Here is a 15,566-nt window from a genome sequence, read left to right on the forward strand (position 1 = left end):
CTCTGCTCAGATCCCATGTGCTTGCTATGGGCTCATGAACAAAAGTGAGTCACTTTCTTTTTTCTTAATTAATTTTATTGAAGTATAGTTGATTTTCAGTCTTGTGTTCACTTCTGCCATATAAAAAGTGATCCAGATAAACATACATACATACATATATAGATATAGATATATACACATTTTCTTTTATATTTGTTCCATTATGGTTGAGTTGCTTTCTAACACACTTAGGCAATGCACCATTCCCTCCCTCCCAAGTGTTATGTACGGGATTTTGAAACTGTGCAGGTGACCAGCCAGTAATAGTGAGTGATGTTTTCCACAAGCACTTCCATTTGGATAACTGGCCAATTTTCTAATACTGAGTCAGGATCCAGTTTCTAAGTTGTTCCCTTTGAATCAACATGAAATATAGTGCAAATTTTAAATGTTTTGGAAGCATCGCTAGTAGGCAGCAGTGAGAAAGACAGCTTTTAGGGCATCCCGTAAAGAACTTCTGATGCCCCTCCACTTCTGTTTATGATTATGACGTGCCTTCCCTCGGGAGTTTCCCCTACTCCTGGCGCGAGTCATTGCATTCGGCACTTAGGTCACTGCCTAGAAGTAGTGCTTTTGAAGTTCTTTGTGCGGGCAGTGGCCATGACTGCAAGAGAAATATTGAATTTGTCATCCACGGCACAATCGTTTCCCTTCTCAATGGAGGAGAGAGATTTTTAATGTGATTGACCTTGTGTAACCAAATAACCAGAGAAGGCAGTGCCTTGCCTCAGTCAGAAGCTACTAGAATGAAGGAATGAAGGAAGGGAGAAAGAAAGGGATGAATGGAAGAGGGAGGGAAAGAAAAGGGTGAATTTAAAGGGCACTGTTAGCCATTCCCGAGGTGGCACATTAAAGTTGATGCATTAAAGTACTGAAGAATGACCTGTATTTATTTTAAGTGCAATTCCTGTCTTTGGTCTGAATATATTCAACATTAAGTTTTGACTATGTAATTTCAGGCCTGAGGTCACTGAAAGACAACCAAAAAGGAATGTTCAGTGCAAACTTCAAATACTTTATCATACTGTGGATGTAGGATGAGGTAGTTTCCTAGTTCCCTTGGAAGTAATTTGAGGAAACCTACTAGAAAAGACAACAATTCCATAGGACCACTCATGCTTAAGGTACTGATTTGGCATCCAGCTCTCACTGCTTGACATATAGTTATTTATCTCATCCTCCAACATTCCAGTGAGATAGATAATATTATTATTCCTGTGGTACAGAAGAGGAAGTGGAGGCACAAAGAGGTTAGACAATTTGCCCTGGGTCACACAGCATGTAAAATGAACTTGCAATTTATCTTCTAAAATGAGACTTTTGAGTGTGATAGGTGGTGGTAATCATAATCGTACAAAATAACAGAAATGGACCAGGACTGGCCCTGAAAGTCCAGGACATCATAGTTAGCCTAAAATATCCAGAATTTGAATCCATGGCCCAGATCCAGAGTCTGCACTGCTCTGACTCTGGTAAGCTGCCCCTTTCCTCCGCTGGCTCTCATTTGCCCATTCTGTCCATTCCTGCAGCATTTATCCATACACTTCCAGTCCCTAGCGTTTTCTTTCCAGATGCCTTATTTTTTCTCATTGTGTATTTTTTTTCAATTGAAGTATAGTTGATTTACAATGCTGTGTTAGCTTCAGGTATACAACCAAGTAATTCATATGTGTGTGTGTGTGTGTGTGTGTATATATATATATAAATTTTTCAGATTCTTTCCCTTTATAGGTCTTTGCTGTTTATCTAGTTTATATCTATCTATTTGTGATCCCATATACTGTTTCCCACCAGACTCCTCCGACCATGGTATTTTCCTGGCAAGAATACTGGAGTGGGTTGCCATTTCCTCCTCCAAGGGATCCTCCCCACCCAGGGATCAAACTCATATCTCCTGTGTCTTCTGTATTGGCAGGCAGATTCTTTACCACTGAGCCACCTAGGAAGACCCCTGTTTTATATGTAGTAGCTGTATATGTTAATCCCAAGCTCCTAATTTATTCCTTATGTTTTTCTTGTTCATGATGCAACTGATTCAACTTTACAAGGATGAATCAGACAGAATCCCCATTGTCCAGGACCTCAGTCAATAAGGACAAAGGGCTAAAACCTCATGATTTTTCTCAAGAACAAGTTAGAAGCACCCTATCTGCTTTGATGAACCAAAGGAGAGCTCAGTGGTTACAGAAAACCAAAACAAAAGAATGACTCATGTGCTTTTAGACCATTTGTAGAAAGTTCCGTTATGCTTCCTGATGGGCAAAAATCTATAGCAAACCCGAATCCTTTGAGAGCTTGGCCAATAACAGACACAGTGCTCTCAGAGGATTTTATGCTGTCTATCCAAATGCAAAATGAAAGCATTAAAAATGCAGAGTGAAAGTCAGCTGGGTTTGCTCCAAGGTTTATCCATGATGAGTCACCTATTTTTATTGCATAAGTAATAAGGTCTAGTGTTGTAATGAAGACATGATACAGTGAATTTAGGGTAATTCTTGGAGCATTCAAGACTTGCCTATGTGTTCAGGGACATTGTGTCCTTTGAGATTTTTTTCTAACCACTTTAATCTTCTGTAAGAAAGACATTTTCTCAGTTTTTGAGAAAAGACACGATGTTATTTGAATCCTCACACAACTGGATTTTATGCAGCAACTTATGGAAGCAAAGCCTGAGGGTTGTTCCCTCATGCTGTGCACAGATGCTCTTTGGCAGCACTAGACATGTATGTACTCTAGACATGTCTTAGGATATCATTGACTATAGCTGATTTACCATGTCATGTTAGTTTCAGGTATACAACACTGTGAGTCAAATATATATTTATATATATTTTTATATATATACATATATATATGTATATACAATCTTTTTCAGATTCTTTTCCTTATCAGTTATTACAAAGTATTGAATATATCTCCCTGTGCAATACAGTAGGTCTCTGTTGACTATCTGTTAGTATTTTATGCCTGTTAATCCCAATTTCCTAGTTTATTCTTCCCACCCCCTCCCCTTTGATAACTGTCAGTTTGTTTTCTATGTCTGTGAATCTATTTCTGCTTTGTAAAAATAAGTTAATTTGTATTATTTTTTAGATTGCACATTTAAGTGATGTCATATAGGATTTATCTTTGTCTGACTCAGTATGATAATCTTTAGGCCCATCCATGTTGCTGCAATGGCATTTTTTAATTCTTTCTTATAGCTGAGTAATATTGTATTGTACAAATGTACCACCCTTTCTTTATCCATTGATCTGTTGATGGGCATATAAGATGCCTCCATGTCTTGACTATTGTGAATAGTGCTGCTATGAACATTGGGGTGCATGTATCTTTTCAAATTATGGTTTTCTCTGCATATATGTAAGGCATTTGTTTTTAATCTTACCTCTTTTGAGCTCCCTAGTTCCCTAGAGACTAACTGCGTTTAAATTTTACCTGACGGTTTTAGAGAAATTGAGTGAAAAAGGGAAGGAATTGAGGACTGGGTTGGCCCAAGTGTCTATTACAGGGACCAAAAGAAGGAAAAAAAAGAAGTCGTCTTAAATCATTTCTGTTGTATGGAAATAGGTTTTCTTGTCAATTAATCACGGCACTTTATGACGGCACTGTCATAAAGAATGACAGTGTCACCTTAAGCATCTTCCTATGTAGGTTTAAGATAAAAATTTGCACATTTAAATACTGCATATTTTAAAGAACTTGTATACTGGTAATTGAAGGCTATATTTGAATCTTGTCAGTCTATGAAGTCATATCTCTTTTTATAATGTATTTATTAAAATGCCATCTTACGTTATGAACTGGACTTCCCTGGTGGCTCAATGGTAAAGCATCTGCCTGCAGTGTGGGAGACCCAGGTTCGATCCCTGGGTCGGGAAGATCTCCTGGAGAAGGAAATGGCAACCCACTCCAGTACTCTTGCCTGGAAAATCCCATAGATGGGGGAACCTGGTAGGCTATAGTCCATGGGGTCACAAAGAGTCAGACATGACCGAGCGACTTCACTTTCTTTTTTCCTTTCTTTCTTTCTTACTTTATGACCTACATTTCTATAAAATTAATGAATACAGGTTTGTTTTTATACACTTCCTATGCTCAATACTGTGCAATTTAAAGGACTTCTTACAGAAGTTAGATAAGTGATTCTAAGTGATTTTTGTATTCCTTTAGTCTAGAATCAGAAGTCAGTCAAATCTATATGGTTGTCATTTAACACCCAATGTACTTCCAACTGAAGAATGAATGCATTTCATAAAGTAAGATGCATACATGTATAATTATCTCATTTTTATATATTTAAGAGTAATGTATTGAACCTGCATTTGTTCAGTATAAAGTGATATACAATTGGCACAGAATAAGCTTCTTCCATATGACATCTCTTTCTTTATGATTGTTTATTTTTTCTATTTTGTTTTCTTTTCAATGTATATAAAAGCCATAGGAACTATTAGACCTCACAATCCAACAGTTTATCTCTTGTTTTCCTTTATAATAGAAACAAGAAATCAGAAAAAGCTTTATTACTTCTCATCAGTTTTTAGAGCAGCAAAGTGAAATAAATTTCCTCTCAACACCAAGACAACCAAAGTTAGAATCAAGGGATTTGGAAGAAGATGCACTTAGCTTTGCATATTGAATGAAGCTTGGAGGACCCTTAAGAAAGAGCATGCTGCCAATGTTCTGGTCTGTGCATCTACATGCACTGGAGTCTTTGGACCCTTTAGGACAGATAAACTAGGTTGACTTCTGGACCATAAAGACCATGTTGATTGAATTATTAAAGAGACTAAAATAATTAGAGATGCTATCCCAAAACAGCATTTCACATCGATAACAATTTATGTTACCCAGCACCCGTTCCCTTCAACATTTAGTTACAAAATCCTTTTTTAACGTTATTATGTCAAATTACAGGCCAAATGAAATTCTATTCTCTGCTGATAATGGATGTGTATAATAGTCTGAAAGAGCTTTCACAAAGTATAGTAATATATAACCAATTTAATTTGCAACTAAGCCAGTGAAATAATATATTTATACAACTAATATTGTCAAATTCATAATTTTCATCCTCTCTTGTTGAAATTACATGTTTCTTTTGAATGGAATACATTTATGAGGAGCCTAATGGTTTCTTACTACAGCTTTTCTGTTGTGACAACTTTTAGGGTTTCTCCACTATCTTCCATTTAAATTATACATAGGATATCTGAAACTTTAATGTGAGACAAGTATGGACCTAAGTAAAAGTTACAAATTAACTAATCATTGAAAATGTATATAATCAATAAGTGCTTGAGTATTTACTATCATAGTTTTGTTACATATAGTTATTTATTGATGTATATATATAATAAAAATATATTAAGGCATTACCAAACATATTATTCATTGAGTAAACACAGAATTCTCTTTTCACATATTTATTACATTTATTACCTTCAATTATGGGTGTACATTTTAAGAACTGTTTGTTATTGCTGTTCTACCTGTTAAATAATTCTGCATATTATTTTGTCCCTGTGGTTATGGCATTGTTGGTACTTGGTTATTTGAATTCTGACAGTTCTGTCTCCCAGAGCAATATGCTTGTTTTTCATGTTCATGGTACCCCATCCAATCCGTGAAATAATTGTTCCAATGGCAATGTTCAGAGGTGAGCACAGAAAACTTGGTCTGAAGACAAAGTACAGATTTAAATGAAAATGTCAGTCTGTGAGTCAAGTGTGTTAACCAAAATATTTAACAAAAAATACAGCATGGGCTTCTAACCATTAGAATGGAGGCCCATCATAAACAACTAGTATGTCTGCACGTTTTGTGCTCTGACTGTCCACCACTGACCATCATTGTATGATCCCTGCTGAGAGCAACAGAAACCAAATTAATAAGAAAAACAGTCAGCAGCCTTAATCAGCATCGTCTAGTATGAAGGACTAAATATGTTTTATAGCTCTGATAAATGTAATTTGGACTAGAAATTTTCTTTTGACTATACTGAAAGGTTTAATTTGGTCAGTTTTGATAACACTGAAAGATTTTAGTTGACATCATTGCTTCTTTTTTAATAGTGGCTAGCATTCAGAAGCTTCCTGCGGCCTCTGTTCTGACAGACATCAACTTCCCAATGAAAGGACGGAAGGGAATGGTTGACTGGGCAAGAAACTCAGAAGACAGGGTGGTCATTCCAAAAAGCATCTTCACTCCTGTGTCATCAAAAGGTAAATATGTGAAGCAATTTAGGCCTGGAGAAAAAAATATATGAGTTCAATTTAATACTACACTAGCAATTTAGTCTGTAATCATGACCTTAAAGTCATTTTGTAACTATAGAAAACTCAATTTGGTGTCGCCTAAATCTTAATTTACTTGAATAAAAGATCATTAAAACATAAAAAAATAATACAAGTGCAAATTATAGACCTGCTGTTGACATGGTCAAATTTTCAGTGTTGACAGTCTCACCCCAGTGTAAAGCATGTGGCACAGTATTTTAAGTTTAGGTATTGAAATAGGCTGTGTTTTCTATTCCGTACAAAATAAATTATTTCTGCCTCACTTAAAAAATTGATATATAAAGACAAATCTAAGAAGAGAATTGAGTTTTAAGAACATCTTACGTAGCCTCTTAAATTGAATGGCCCTTTTCAGTAGTGACATTGTGATCTTACTTCTTACCTTGGAGATCTGACATTTTAACTGAGAGCTCCAAAGAGCATTGGCTGTCTCCCCACATCACTGGGAATTTAAGCTCTTTTGCTGTAACCACAGCCACTTCTTGTCTCAGCTTGAAGGAAGGTTGCTTCATGACATAAAACCCACTGAAAATATATCTTCTGGGGCCATGATTAACACATACAGTGTGTGGGCTCAGTTGCCCGGCATGGTTAAGAAGGCATATCTTATTCCTGGCTTTGCATCGGTAAATACTGGAATCCCCTCATAATTAGGAGATTAAAAGTTTTATAGGACATAGTATTTTTCTTGCTGTTTTGCTAATATGTTTAAATTTTATTCTTTCTAGAATTAGATGAATCATCAGTCTTTGTTCTTGGAGCAGTCCTGTACAAAAACTTAGATCTAATTTTGCCCACTCTGAGGTAAGCTACAAAGTAATAAGCTGTTATAATCTCTGTAAATTATTCCAAAAATGTGATTATAGCTCATTCTATGAAAATAGTCAAACAAGCTTTGGTAATACAAAGGGCTTTTCTTAAATGAAATAGAAAATACCAATTTAATGAACAGCTTATTAGCATACCATGGCATTGCAAAACAAGTAGGAAAGACAATTTTGGTTCCTGATTATAGCCCTGTAATTCTGACTTGCCTTGACTGAGGAAGAAAAAAGTGAGAAAAAGAACACCTCAAGGCTCTATAATAGAATGGATCATTTTAAAATTAATCTGTCTTCTTGCTTTATTTGTACTTAATGTTACTGTTCACCAGCATGACATGAAACTAAAGCAGTGTCATGATGGCTGAGAACACACATTTTGTTCATCGGCTCAAGATCTCAATTTGCTTCTAAATAAATATCCAATTACAGTTACATTAAGAAAAAATGCTGTTGTTCAATTAGAGGAGTAATTTTGGAAGAAATCCATTGATTCCTTTCCTCCCAGACATTAAAAAGAAACAATTACAAATAGTAATTCTTCCAACATTAATTTATTTGCTCTGCTGTCTTAACTGGTTTACCAGATCGGTAAAGAATCTGCCTGCAATGCAGGAGACGCCAGTTTGATTCCTGGGTCTGGAAGATCCACTGGCGAAGGGATAGGCTACCCACTCCAGTATTCTTGGGCTTCCCTTGTGGCCCAGCTGGTAAAAGAATCTGCCTGCAATGTGGGAGACCTGGGTTCGATCCCTGGGTTGGGACGATCCCCTGGAGAAGGGAAAGGCTACCCACTCCAGTATTCTGGCCTGGAGAATTCCATGGGGTCGCAAAGAGTCGGACACGACTGAGCGACTTTCACTTCACTTTCACAGAAAAAAAAAAACAGAAACAAAAACATGGGCTCCCCAGGTGGTACAGTGGTAAAGAATTTGCCTGCTATGTAGGAGATGCAAGAGACCGGGCCCAGTCCCTGGGTCAGGAAGATCCCCTGGAGGAGAGCATGGCAACCCACTCCAGTATCTTACCTGGAGATTCCCCACGGACAGAGGAGCCTGGTGGGCTACAGTCCATGGGGTTGCAAAGAGTCAGACAGAACTGAATGACTGAGGACTCATGCACACAGAAAGCAAGGTGGCCCTCTCTCTGGATGATGCTCTCCTCACTCTTGATGACCTGTTTGCTCCACCAGGGCTCACTGTGGAGAACTTAGACAAAACTGTATTTTAGTTAAATACAGCCCCAGGGCTGTGAGTACTTCTTCACTCCCTCGCGAGTAAAGCGCTAAGTTTTTCGAGGGGAGAGACTGAAAATTGATGTGTACATTATACCAGGGGCATAACAAATGGGCTAATAAATAAAAACAATTAGAGTTCAGTCCAGTAGGAAAAGATCTCCCAAGAAAGAAACAACAGTTGCAGTGACTATTCAAGATTATTTGGAGAAAATCTATGTGGAGCAAATTGATAGAGTTGGTGTGTCATCCAGGGCGAGGTTTCAACCACAGAGACAACTCAGAAATCTAGCTTTCTTTAACTCTGTTCTTCTCTGGATGGAAATTGGGCTTCCTGAATTTTAATAGGTTTGTGGTTCCTTTGGTTCTACTAACACCTTTTCAAAGCTAATTCTTTCACGTGCAGTTTTTCCACGGGTTTTATTAAAACACATTGGTCTATGCAGTTACTCGCAGCTAAAACTGATTTGTAGTTACACTGCCTCTATCTCTGTGTATGATATTTATTTGAGGAGAAAGTTAAAAGATACTCAAAGTTAGCCCCTTATTTCCATTGGCTGTTTGTGTAAAGCTAATCTTGCAAGAATTCTAGATTAGGCACTAACTCAAAATCAGATGATTTGGATTTTAATTTCAATTGAACATAACAAGAAATTTATAAGCTTTTCAGTCACTCAGTCATCATCTGCTTCAGTTCAACTTTAAAATAGAAGCACCTTTATGTGCGACATTCATTCTGTTTGCTGCAGAGGGACATAGTGAATGCAAATGAAATACTCAGTGTATAATGCTTTAGACTGTGAATTAGTTTCACTGCTACATGTTAAACAGAGTTGCATTATGATTGATCTTGTTTTGAATAACACCATAGAACTTGCTCACCTACACAAAGTCAGATTATTCTAAGTTTTATAAATTCATGGAGTGAAGGGAATTGGAAATTTATCTAGGGATATTGGCCTCTTTGTAAAAAAAAAAACAAAAAACTTTCAACATTTTTTACATCATGGCAGAAGCAATGGTCACTTATGGGAGGACTAATGGCAACATTGTGGGCAGTTTAATGCATAAACTGAAAAAGTCCAGAACTGTCTCCACTGGCACTACCTGTGACAGAGATTCAGATTAACCTCTGGGCAAGCCACTGACTGTTTATGTGTAAATCGTGGAGTTGAACTCAAAGGTTCCTTTTAACTTCAAAAATTCCTTGTCTTTATTTCAGCAAAATTGTAGAATCTTAGCGTTCTGACAATTTATTTGAAGTTCTTAATAATCTTTATATAAGAATTGTGTCTATGTACACCCACTTACACTTTCTAAGGATGAAGTAATCAGGTAAACGACTATAGGAAGACAACATTCACCTTTAGATTCATTAGAAATAATGACCATAGAATGCTTAGGATGAAAAGTTTGTTTAAGCACTCTTTTAAAGGTAAGATATTGGCATTTCCTCCTCATTTTCTTTGATTTCGCACTGTACAGTGATGTACACCACTAAACAATCTCAGTTTTTTTTTTCCTTTCCAAAAAATTGTTCCAGAAAGTCTAGTGGGTAGAAGAAGCCTTTCAGAAGACAAGAGTGATGCCTTTGTTATATAGTCACTCAACAAATATTCACTATGCAACATCCCTCCTCACCCAACTGTCTTAATGCTTTTAAATCTCCTCTATTCTCAGAACTCCCAGAACAGTGCTTAATAAATAATAAATGCACAAGAAATGTTTACTGGAATAATTGTCTCTATATGATAAAATATTCTATCTCAAAAGCCAGTTTTTTAAAAATTGAGGTACACAGAAGTTTAGTGTTTATGTTGCTGTTCAGTTGCCCAGTCATATCCAACTCTTTGCAACCCCATGGACTGCAGCACGCCAGACCTCCCTGTCCCTCACCATCTCCCGAAGTTTGCCCAAGTTCATGTCCATTGCATCAGTAATGCCATCCAGCCATCTCATCCTCTGATGCCCGCTTCTGCTTCTACCCTCAACCTTTTCCAACAGCAGGGTCTTTTCCAGTGAGTTGGCTGTTTGAATCAGATGACCAAAATATTGGAGGTTCAGTTTCAGCATGAGTCCTTCCAAAGAGTACTTGGGGTTGATCTCCCTTAAGATTGACTGGTTTGATCTCCTTGAAGTTGAAGGGACTTTCAGGAGTCTTCTCCCACACCACAGTTCGTAGGCATCAATTCTTTGGCTTTCTGCCTTCTTTTTATACTATTGAAATATTTTAGGAACAAAGGAATAAAATACATTTTGTTGCTTCACTGTAAAATTTGACTGTGCTAACTGAATCCAATAGGAAAAAGACATATCTTCTTATTCAACATGAAAAAAATATACAAATTTACTCTATATGTTTAGTTATAATTTGTCAGATATTCGTGACACATTTTATTCTGTGATCATTTTGCTAATAATTATCTGTTGAATATTTTGGAGCCAAGCTTCCCATACACAGAATAATGTGAGGCTTGCTGTTAAATCTCCAGGAATTTTATATTTTGATACAGTATTTTTAAAATAATACTTTGCATAATTGCCCTGGTGCAGACCAAGAAGTTGATCATGTTTCGAATAGATATCATTTAGAATTTTCCCTTAATATAAAGGCAGCAATAACTTTGCATATTGACTCTTTCATTTAGATAGTTGTTTTTTTTCCCTTTCCCTAATATACCTTCAACTCTTCTTCAAACTGCAACCTCAATTTTACTGTTGGATTGTTTTTCCTTTTACAATTAAGTGGGTTCAGATTGTGACTCCATCTGAAGGAAATGTGCTCTACTCAAGTCCAAACTAACTAAGGGCTATTCTCAGCCTCCCAATTGTATTCTTCAGAATAATGTCTCACAGTAAAAAGCACAGAGCCAATGCCAGAGGCCCTTTAGAGGTTAGTTCTGTCCAGACTCTGATTCTGCCAACAAGAGAACTGAGCCCAAGATGCTATATCCGAAAGGTGGGTGGGTTCTAATCCACCTCAAGTCTTTGGTTTTCCAAAACCATTATCTTTCACTGTCTTGCTGCCTCTGGATGCTCACATATCTATTTCTTCGAGTAGTACAGATTTCTACATTCCCTTGGATACATGTATATCTTCTGCAGAAAAACTTGAAAGGCCCAGGGGGAGGTAGCCATGCATGGGTACCTCAAAGTGCTTGGGGTCAATTTGGTGGCCCCAGTCAAGGCTACCGACACCAAGGGCTGGACCCTTCCCACCCTACGTGACCGCTTTTGAGACTGATCACTGAAAGCTGACCAGCAAAGGTCAGGGGTCCTTTGGGGGTGCTGAGAGCATTCACAGAGACCCTGTGCACATTAGTGAACTAACCACCACCCACCGCCTGGTGAGTTCTTACCCTGTTGAAGGTTTAATTGCAGTACATTTTAGTAGGACAGTTTGGTAATTCCAGGAGCCTGTAAAAATGCATGATTAACTGATAGAAATTATCTCTAAGGAAGAAAAATATATCCAAACATGCATTCAAGCCAAAGAGTTCAAGAAACAGTTGTAATCAACCCATTGTCTAATTCATCTAATAAAGCCAAGTTCCAGCTGTGTAGGAAAATTACTATACTTTTGAGTATGGGAGTAATGTGTACTTTTCCTTGTAGGATGTATAGATGTGCTATGCTGTGGTTAGTCGCTCAGTCATGTCAGTCTCTTTGTGACCCCATGGACTGTAGTCCACCAGACTCCTCTGTCCATGGGATTCTCCAGGCAAGAATACTGGAGTGGGTTGCCATGTCCTCCTCCAGATGGAAGATGTAGTCCTGCTTTAAAAAAAAAGAAAAAATGTGCATAAACGAAGCTATTAACATTCATTATAAAGGATCTAATTAAAATTATATGCAAATTACACTATAGTATTAATGTGCTAGGAAAAATATGGATAAACAACAACAAAAAACTTAACATTTTCATTAGCCAGTAACATGAAAACTATTTTTTCAAAACGGAAAAAAAAATCAATGCAAAATCACATAAATATGCTGTCAAGTGCACCAACCTAATAAGAGATAAATGATGCTAATTTTTTTCATATTTGGGAAATAGAGCCCATTTGAGTTCCTAATTTATAGGAATTAAAAGCAAACAGGAATAGCAATGAACCAGAAAATATTGTAAATATTAGAAAAACAAAAACATAATCACTTTTATACCAACACATCATGAAAGTAATCTGTCTGAAATACTGAGTTGCACCAAAGATATGTTTTCTTCAGTTTGAGGACCAGATTTTGAACTTTCTGAGTTTGCAGTGACATACTGTAGTTTTTTAGTAGTCTGTGTCTTTTTATAATGTCCTATGGTGAGGACATTAAAAATTAACATTGTCCATGGGGTAACAAATTTTTATGACTAACACTATAAAATATTATAATATTAAAAAGTCAGTATATTTTTTTTAATGAGTTTAATTTAGCCATACTGTTTTACAGTGAATTTAAACCCCTGATGACTTAGCTTCACTGTGGGTCTAGGTGTTACCTAACTTGAAATTGTCATTTGTTTTCGAAGTTCTAAGTTAGCCCAACTACTTTTTTTTTTTTTTTTTAATTTTTTTTTATTAGTTGGAGGCTAATTACTTCACAACATTTCAGTGGGTCTTGTCATACATTGATATGAATCAGCCATAGATTTACACTTATTCCCCATCCCGATCTACTACTTTTAGCAGCTATCAGCTACTTTTAGCTGCCCAACTACTTTTAGCAGCTATCAGCTGATTTTAGTATTAAACATAAGTGAGACTGTCACACTAAGTGAAATAAGTCAAAGACAAATATCATATGATATCACTTATATTGGGAATATAAAAAAGTGATAGGGATGAACTTATTTAGAAAACAGAAACAGACTTACAGACATAGAAAACAAATTTATAGTAACCAAAGAGGAAAGGGGGAGAGAAATAAATTAGGAGTTTGGGATTAAGATATACACACTACATTGTATAAAGTAAATAATTAGCAAGGACCTACTATATAACCCAGGAAGATATGCAATGTACTCTGTACTAATCTATATGGGAAAAGAATCTGAAAAATAATTGGTGTATTTATATGTATAACTGAATCACTGTGCAGTATACCTGATCTAACACGACATTGTAAATCAGCTATACTTCAATATAAAACTAAATTTTAAAAGTAAATGTATTTAGCTTAATGATTTCGATGAAGTCTCCGTTTCCTGGAATATATGAAATCACCTATTTTATTTTGGCTTTATTTTAATTGAAAAGCTCATTTAAAACAATTATGAAAACTTTCAGGTTAGAAGCTGCATGAACTATACTTTTAAAAATAGAAAGAGGCTACAGTAATTTTAACATTTTTATTAAATCATTAACTCCTTTTTACTGTACCTTATCTGGCTACATTTTATTTGCATGATTAGTTCCACAATCCCTTCTACTGATATTTGTTTTTTAACACTGCGTTACATTTGTTTAGTGCTAAGTCACTTCAGTCATGTCTGACTCTTTGTGACCCCATAGGCTATAGCCCACTAGGTTCCTCTGTCCATAGGATTCTCCAGGTGAGAATACTGGAGTGGCTTGCCATTCCCTCCTCCAGGGGATCTTCCGGACCCAGAACTGAATCCGCGTCTCTCATGTCTCCTGCATTGGCAGGCGAGTTCTTTACCACTAGTGTCACCTGGGAAGCCCAAAATGCAGTTTTAAAAAACACCTAACATTTACCATCTTAACCACTGTAAAGTGTACAGAATAGTAGTGTTGACTCTATGATATCTATTGTGCAACAGATTTCTAGAATTTTTTCACTTTGCATATTTCTTAAACAGCAACTCCCCTTTTACCTCCTCCTCCTAGCCCCCAAAACCACCATTCTACTTTCTGCTTCTGAGAATTTGACTATTTTAGGTAACCTTGTATAAATGAAATCATACAGTATTTGTCTTTTTATTACTGGCTTATTTCACTTGGCATCATGTCCTCAAAATTTATCCGTGTTGTAACATAACACAGAATTTCCTTCTTTTTTAAGGCTGGATAATATTCCATCATCTGTATTAATTTACTTTCTTTATCCATTCATCTGTCAATAGACATTTAGGTTGCCTCCACCTCTTGGCTACTGCAGTGAACATGAGTGTATCAATATCTATTCGGGATCCTGTTTTCAATTTTTTAGGATATATAACTAGGAGTGGGATTTGTAGATCATATGGTAATTAAACTTTTGAGTTTTGAAGAATCTGTGTACTGTTTTCCATAGCAGCTACACCATTTCACATTCTCACCAACAGTGCAGAAGGCTTCCAATTTCCCCACGACCTACTCACTGCTTGTGATTTTCTGTTTTGTTGACAGTGGCCATCCTAATGGATGTGAAGTGATATTTCCTTGTGATTTTGATTTGCCTTTCCATGATAATTAGTGATGTTTGAGTATCTTTGCATATACTTATTGACCTTTCACGTATAACCTTCCTAGAGATATCTAAGTCTCTTGTCCTTTTCTTAGTCTTACTGTTTTCATTTTAGAATTTATTTATATATTCTCAATAATAATCCTTTATCATATATATAGCTTATACATATTCTGTCTTATTACATACTAGAATTTTTACTCTGACAGTTGTTTTCTTGACTATTTTTAAAGACATATGACATACATATGTAGTACCACATATCTATTTTAACTTTTATTGCCTGTACTTTTGGTGTCATATCAAAGAAATCATTGCTAAATTCAAAGTCATAAAGCTCTTCCATGTTTTAATCTAAGAGTTTTATTGTTTCAAATTTTATGGTCAACCTTGTCAAGAATAGTTAGACCATGTATGTGAGGGTTTATTTCTAGGCTCTCTATTCTATTCAATTGATGTTTATATGTTCTATCATCTGTCTTTATGCCAGTGCCATACTGTTTTCACTTACTATCACCTTGTAACATGTTTTGAAATCAAGAGGTATGGTACCTCCAGCTTTCATATTCTTTCTAAAGATTGTTTTGACTATTCAGAATCTTTTCAGATTCCATATGAATTTTAGAATTTTTTTTCTATTTCTGCAAAAAGGTCATTAGAATTTTGATATGGGTTGCATTGATCTGTAGATTGCTTTGGGTATTATGGAAATTTTAACTGTATTAGGTCTTTCTGTTCATGAACACAGGTTGTCTTTCCATTTGCTTGTAT

General features: G+C 36.2%; 1 protein-coding gene across 2 annotated transcripts in view; it reads left to right on the forward strand.

The window, feature by feature from the left end:
- Window positions 1–15,566, forward strand: part of ADGRB3 (adhesion G protein-coupled receptor B3) — an 850,102-nt gene that overhangs the window by 447,307 nt on the left and 387,229 nt on the right. For both annotated transcript variants that reach the window (XM_043890330.1, XM_043890329.1), the window contains 2 exons: window positions 6,117–6,266; window positions 7,070–7,145. In XM_043890330.1, coding sequence (XP_043746265.1) covers window positions 6,117–6,266; window positions 7,070–7,145 — 226 coding nt within the window. The remainder of the gene's footprint in view (window positions 1–6,116; window positions 6,267–7,069; window positions 7,146–15,566) is intronic.

The sequence above is a fragment of the Cervus elaphus genome, chromosome 28, assembly GCF_910594005.1.
Source record: "Cervus elaphus chromosome 28, mCerEla1.1, whole genome shotgun sequence".
In the NCBI taxonomy this organism is placed as follows: Eukaryota; Metazoa; Chordata; class Mammalia; order Artiodactyla; family Cervidae; genus Cervus; species Cervus elaphus.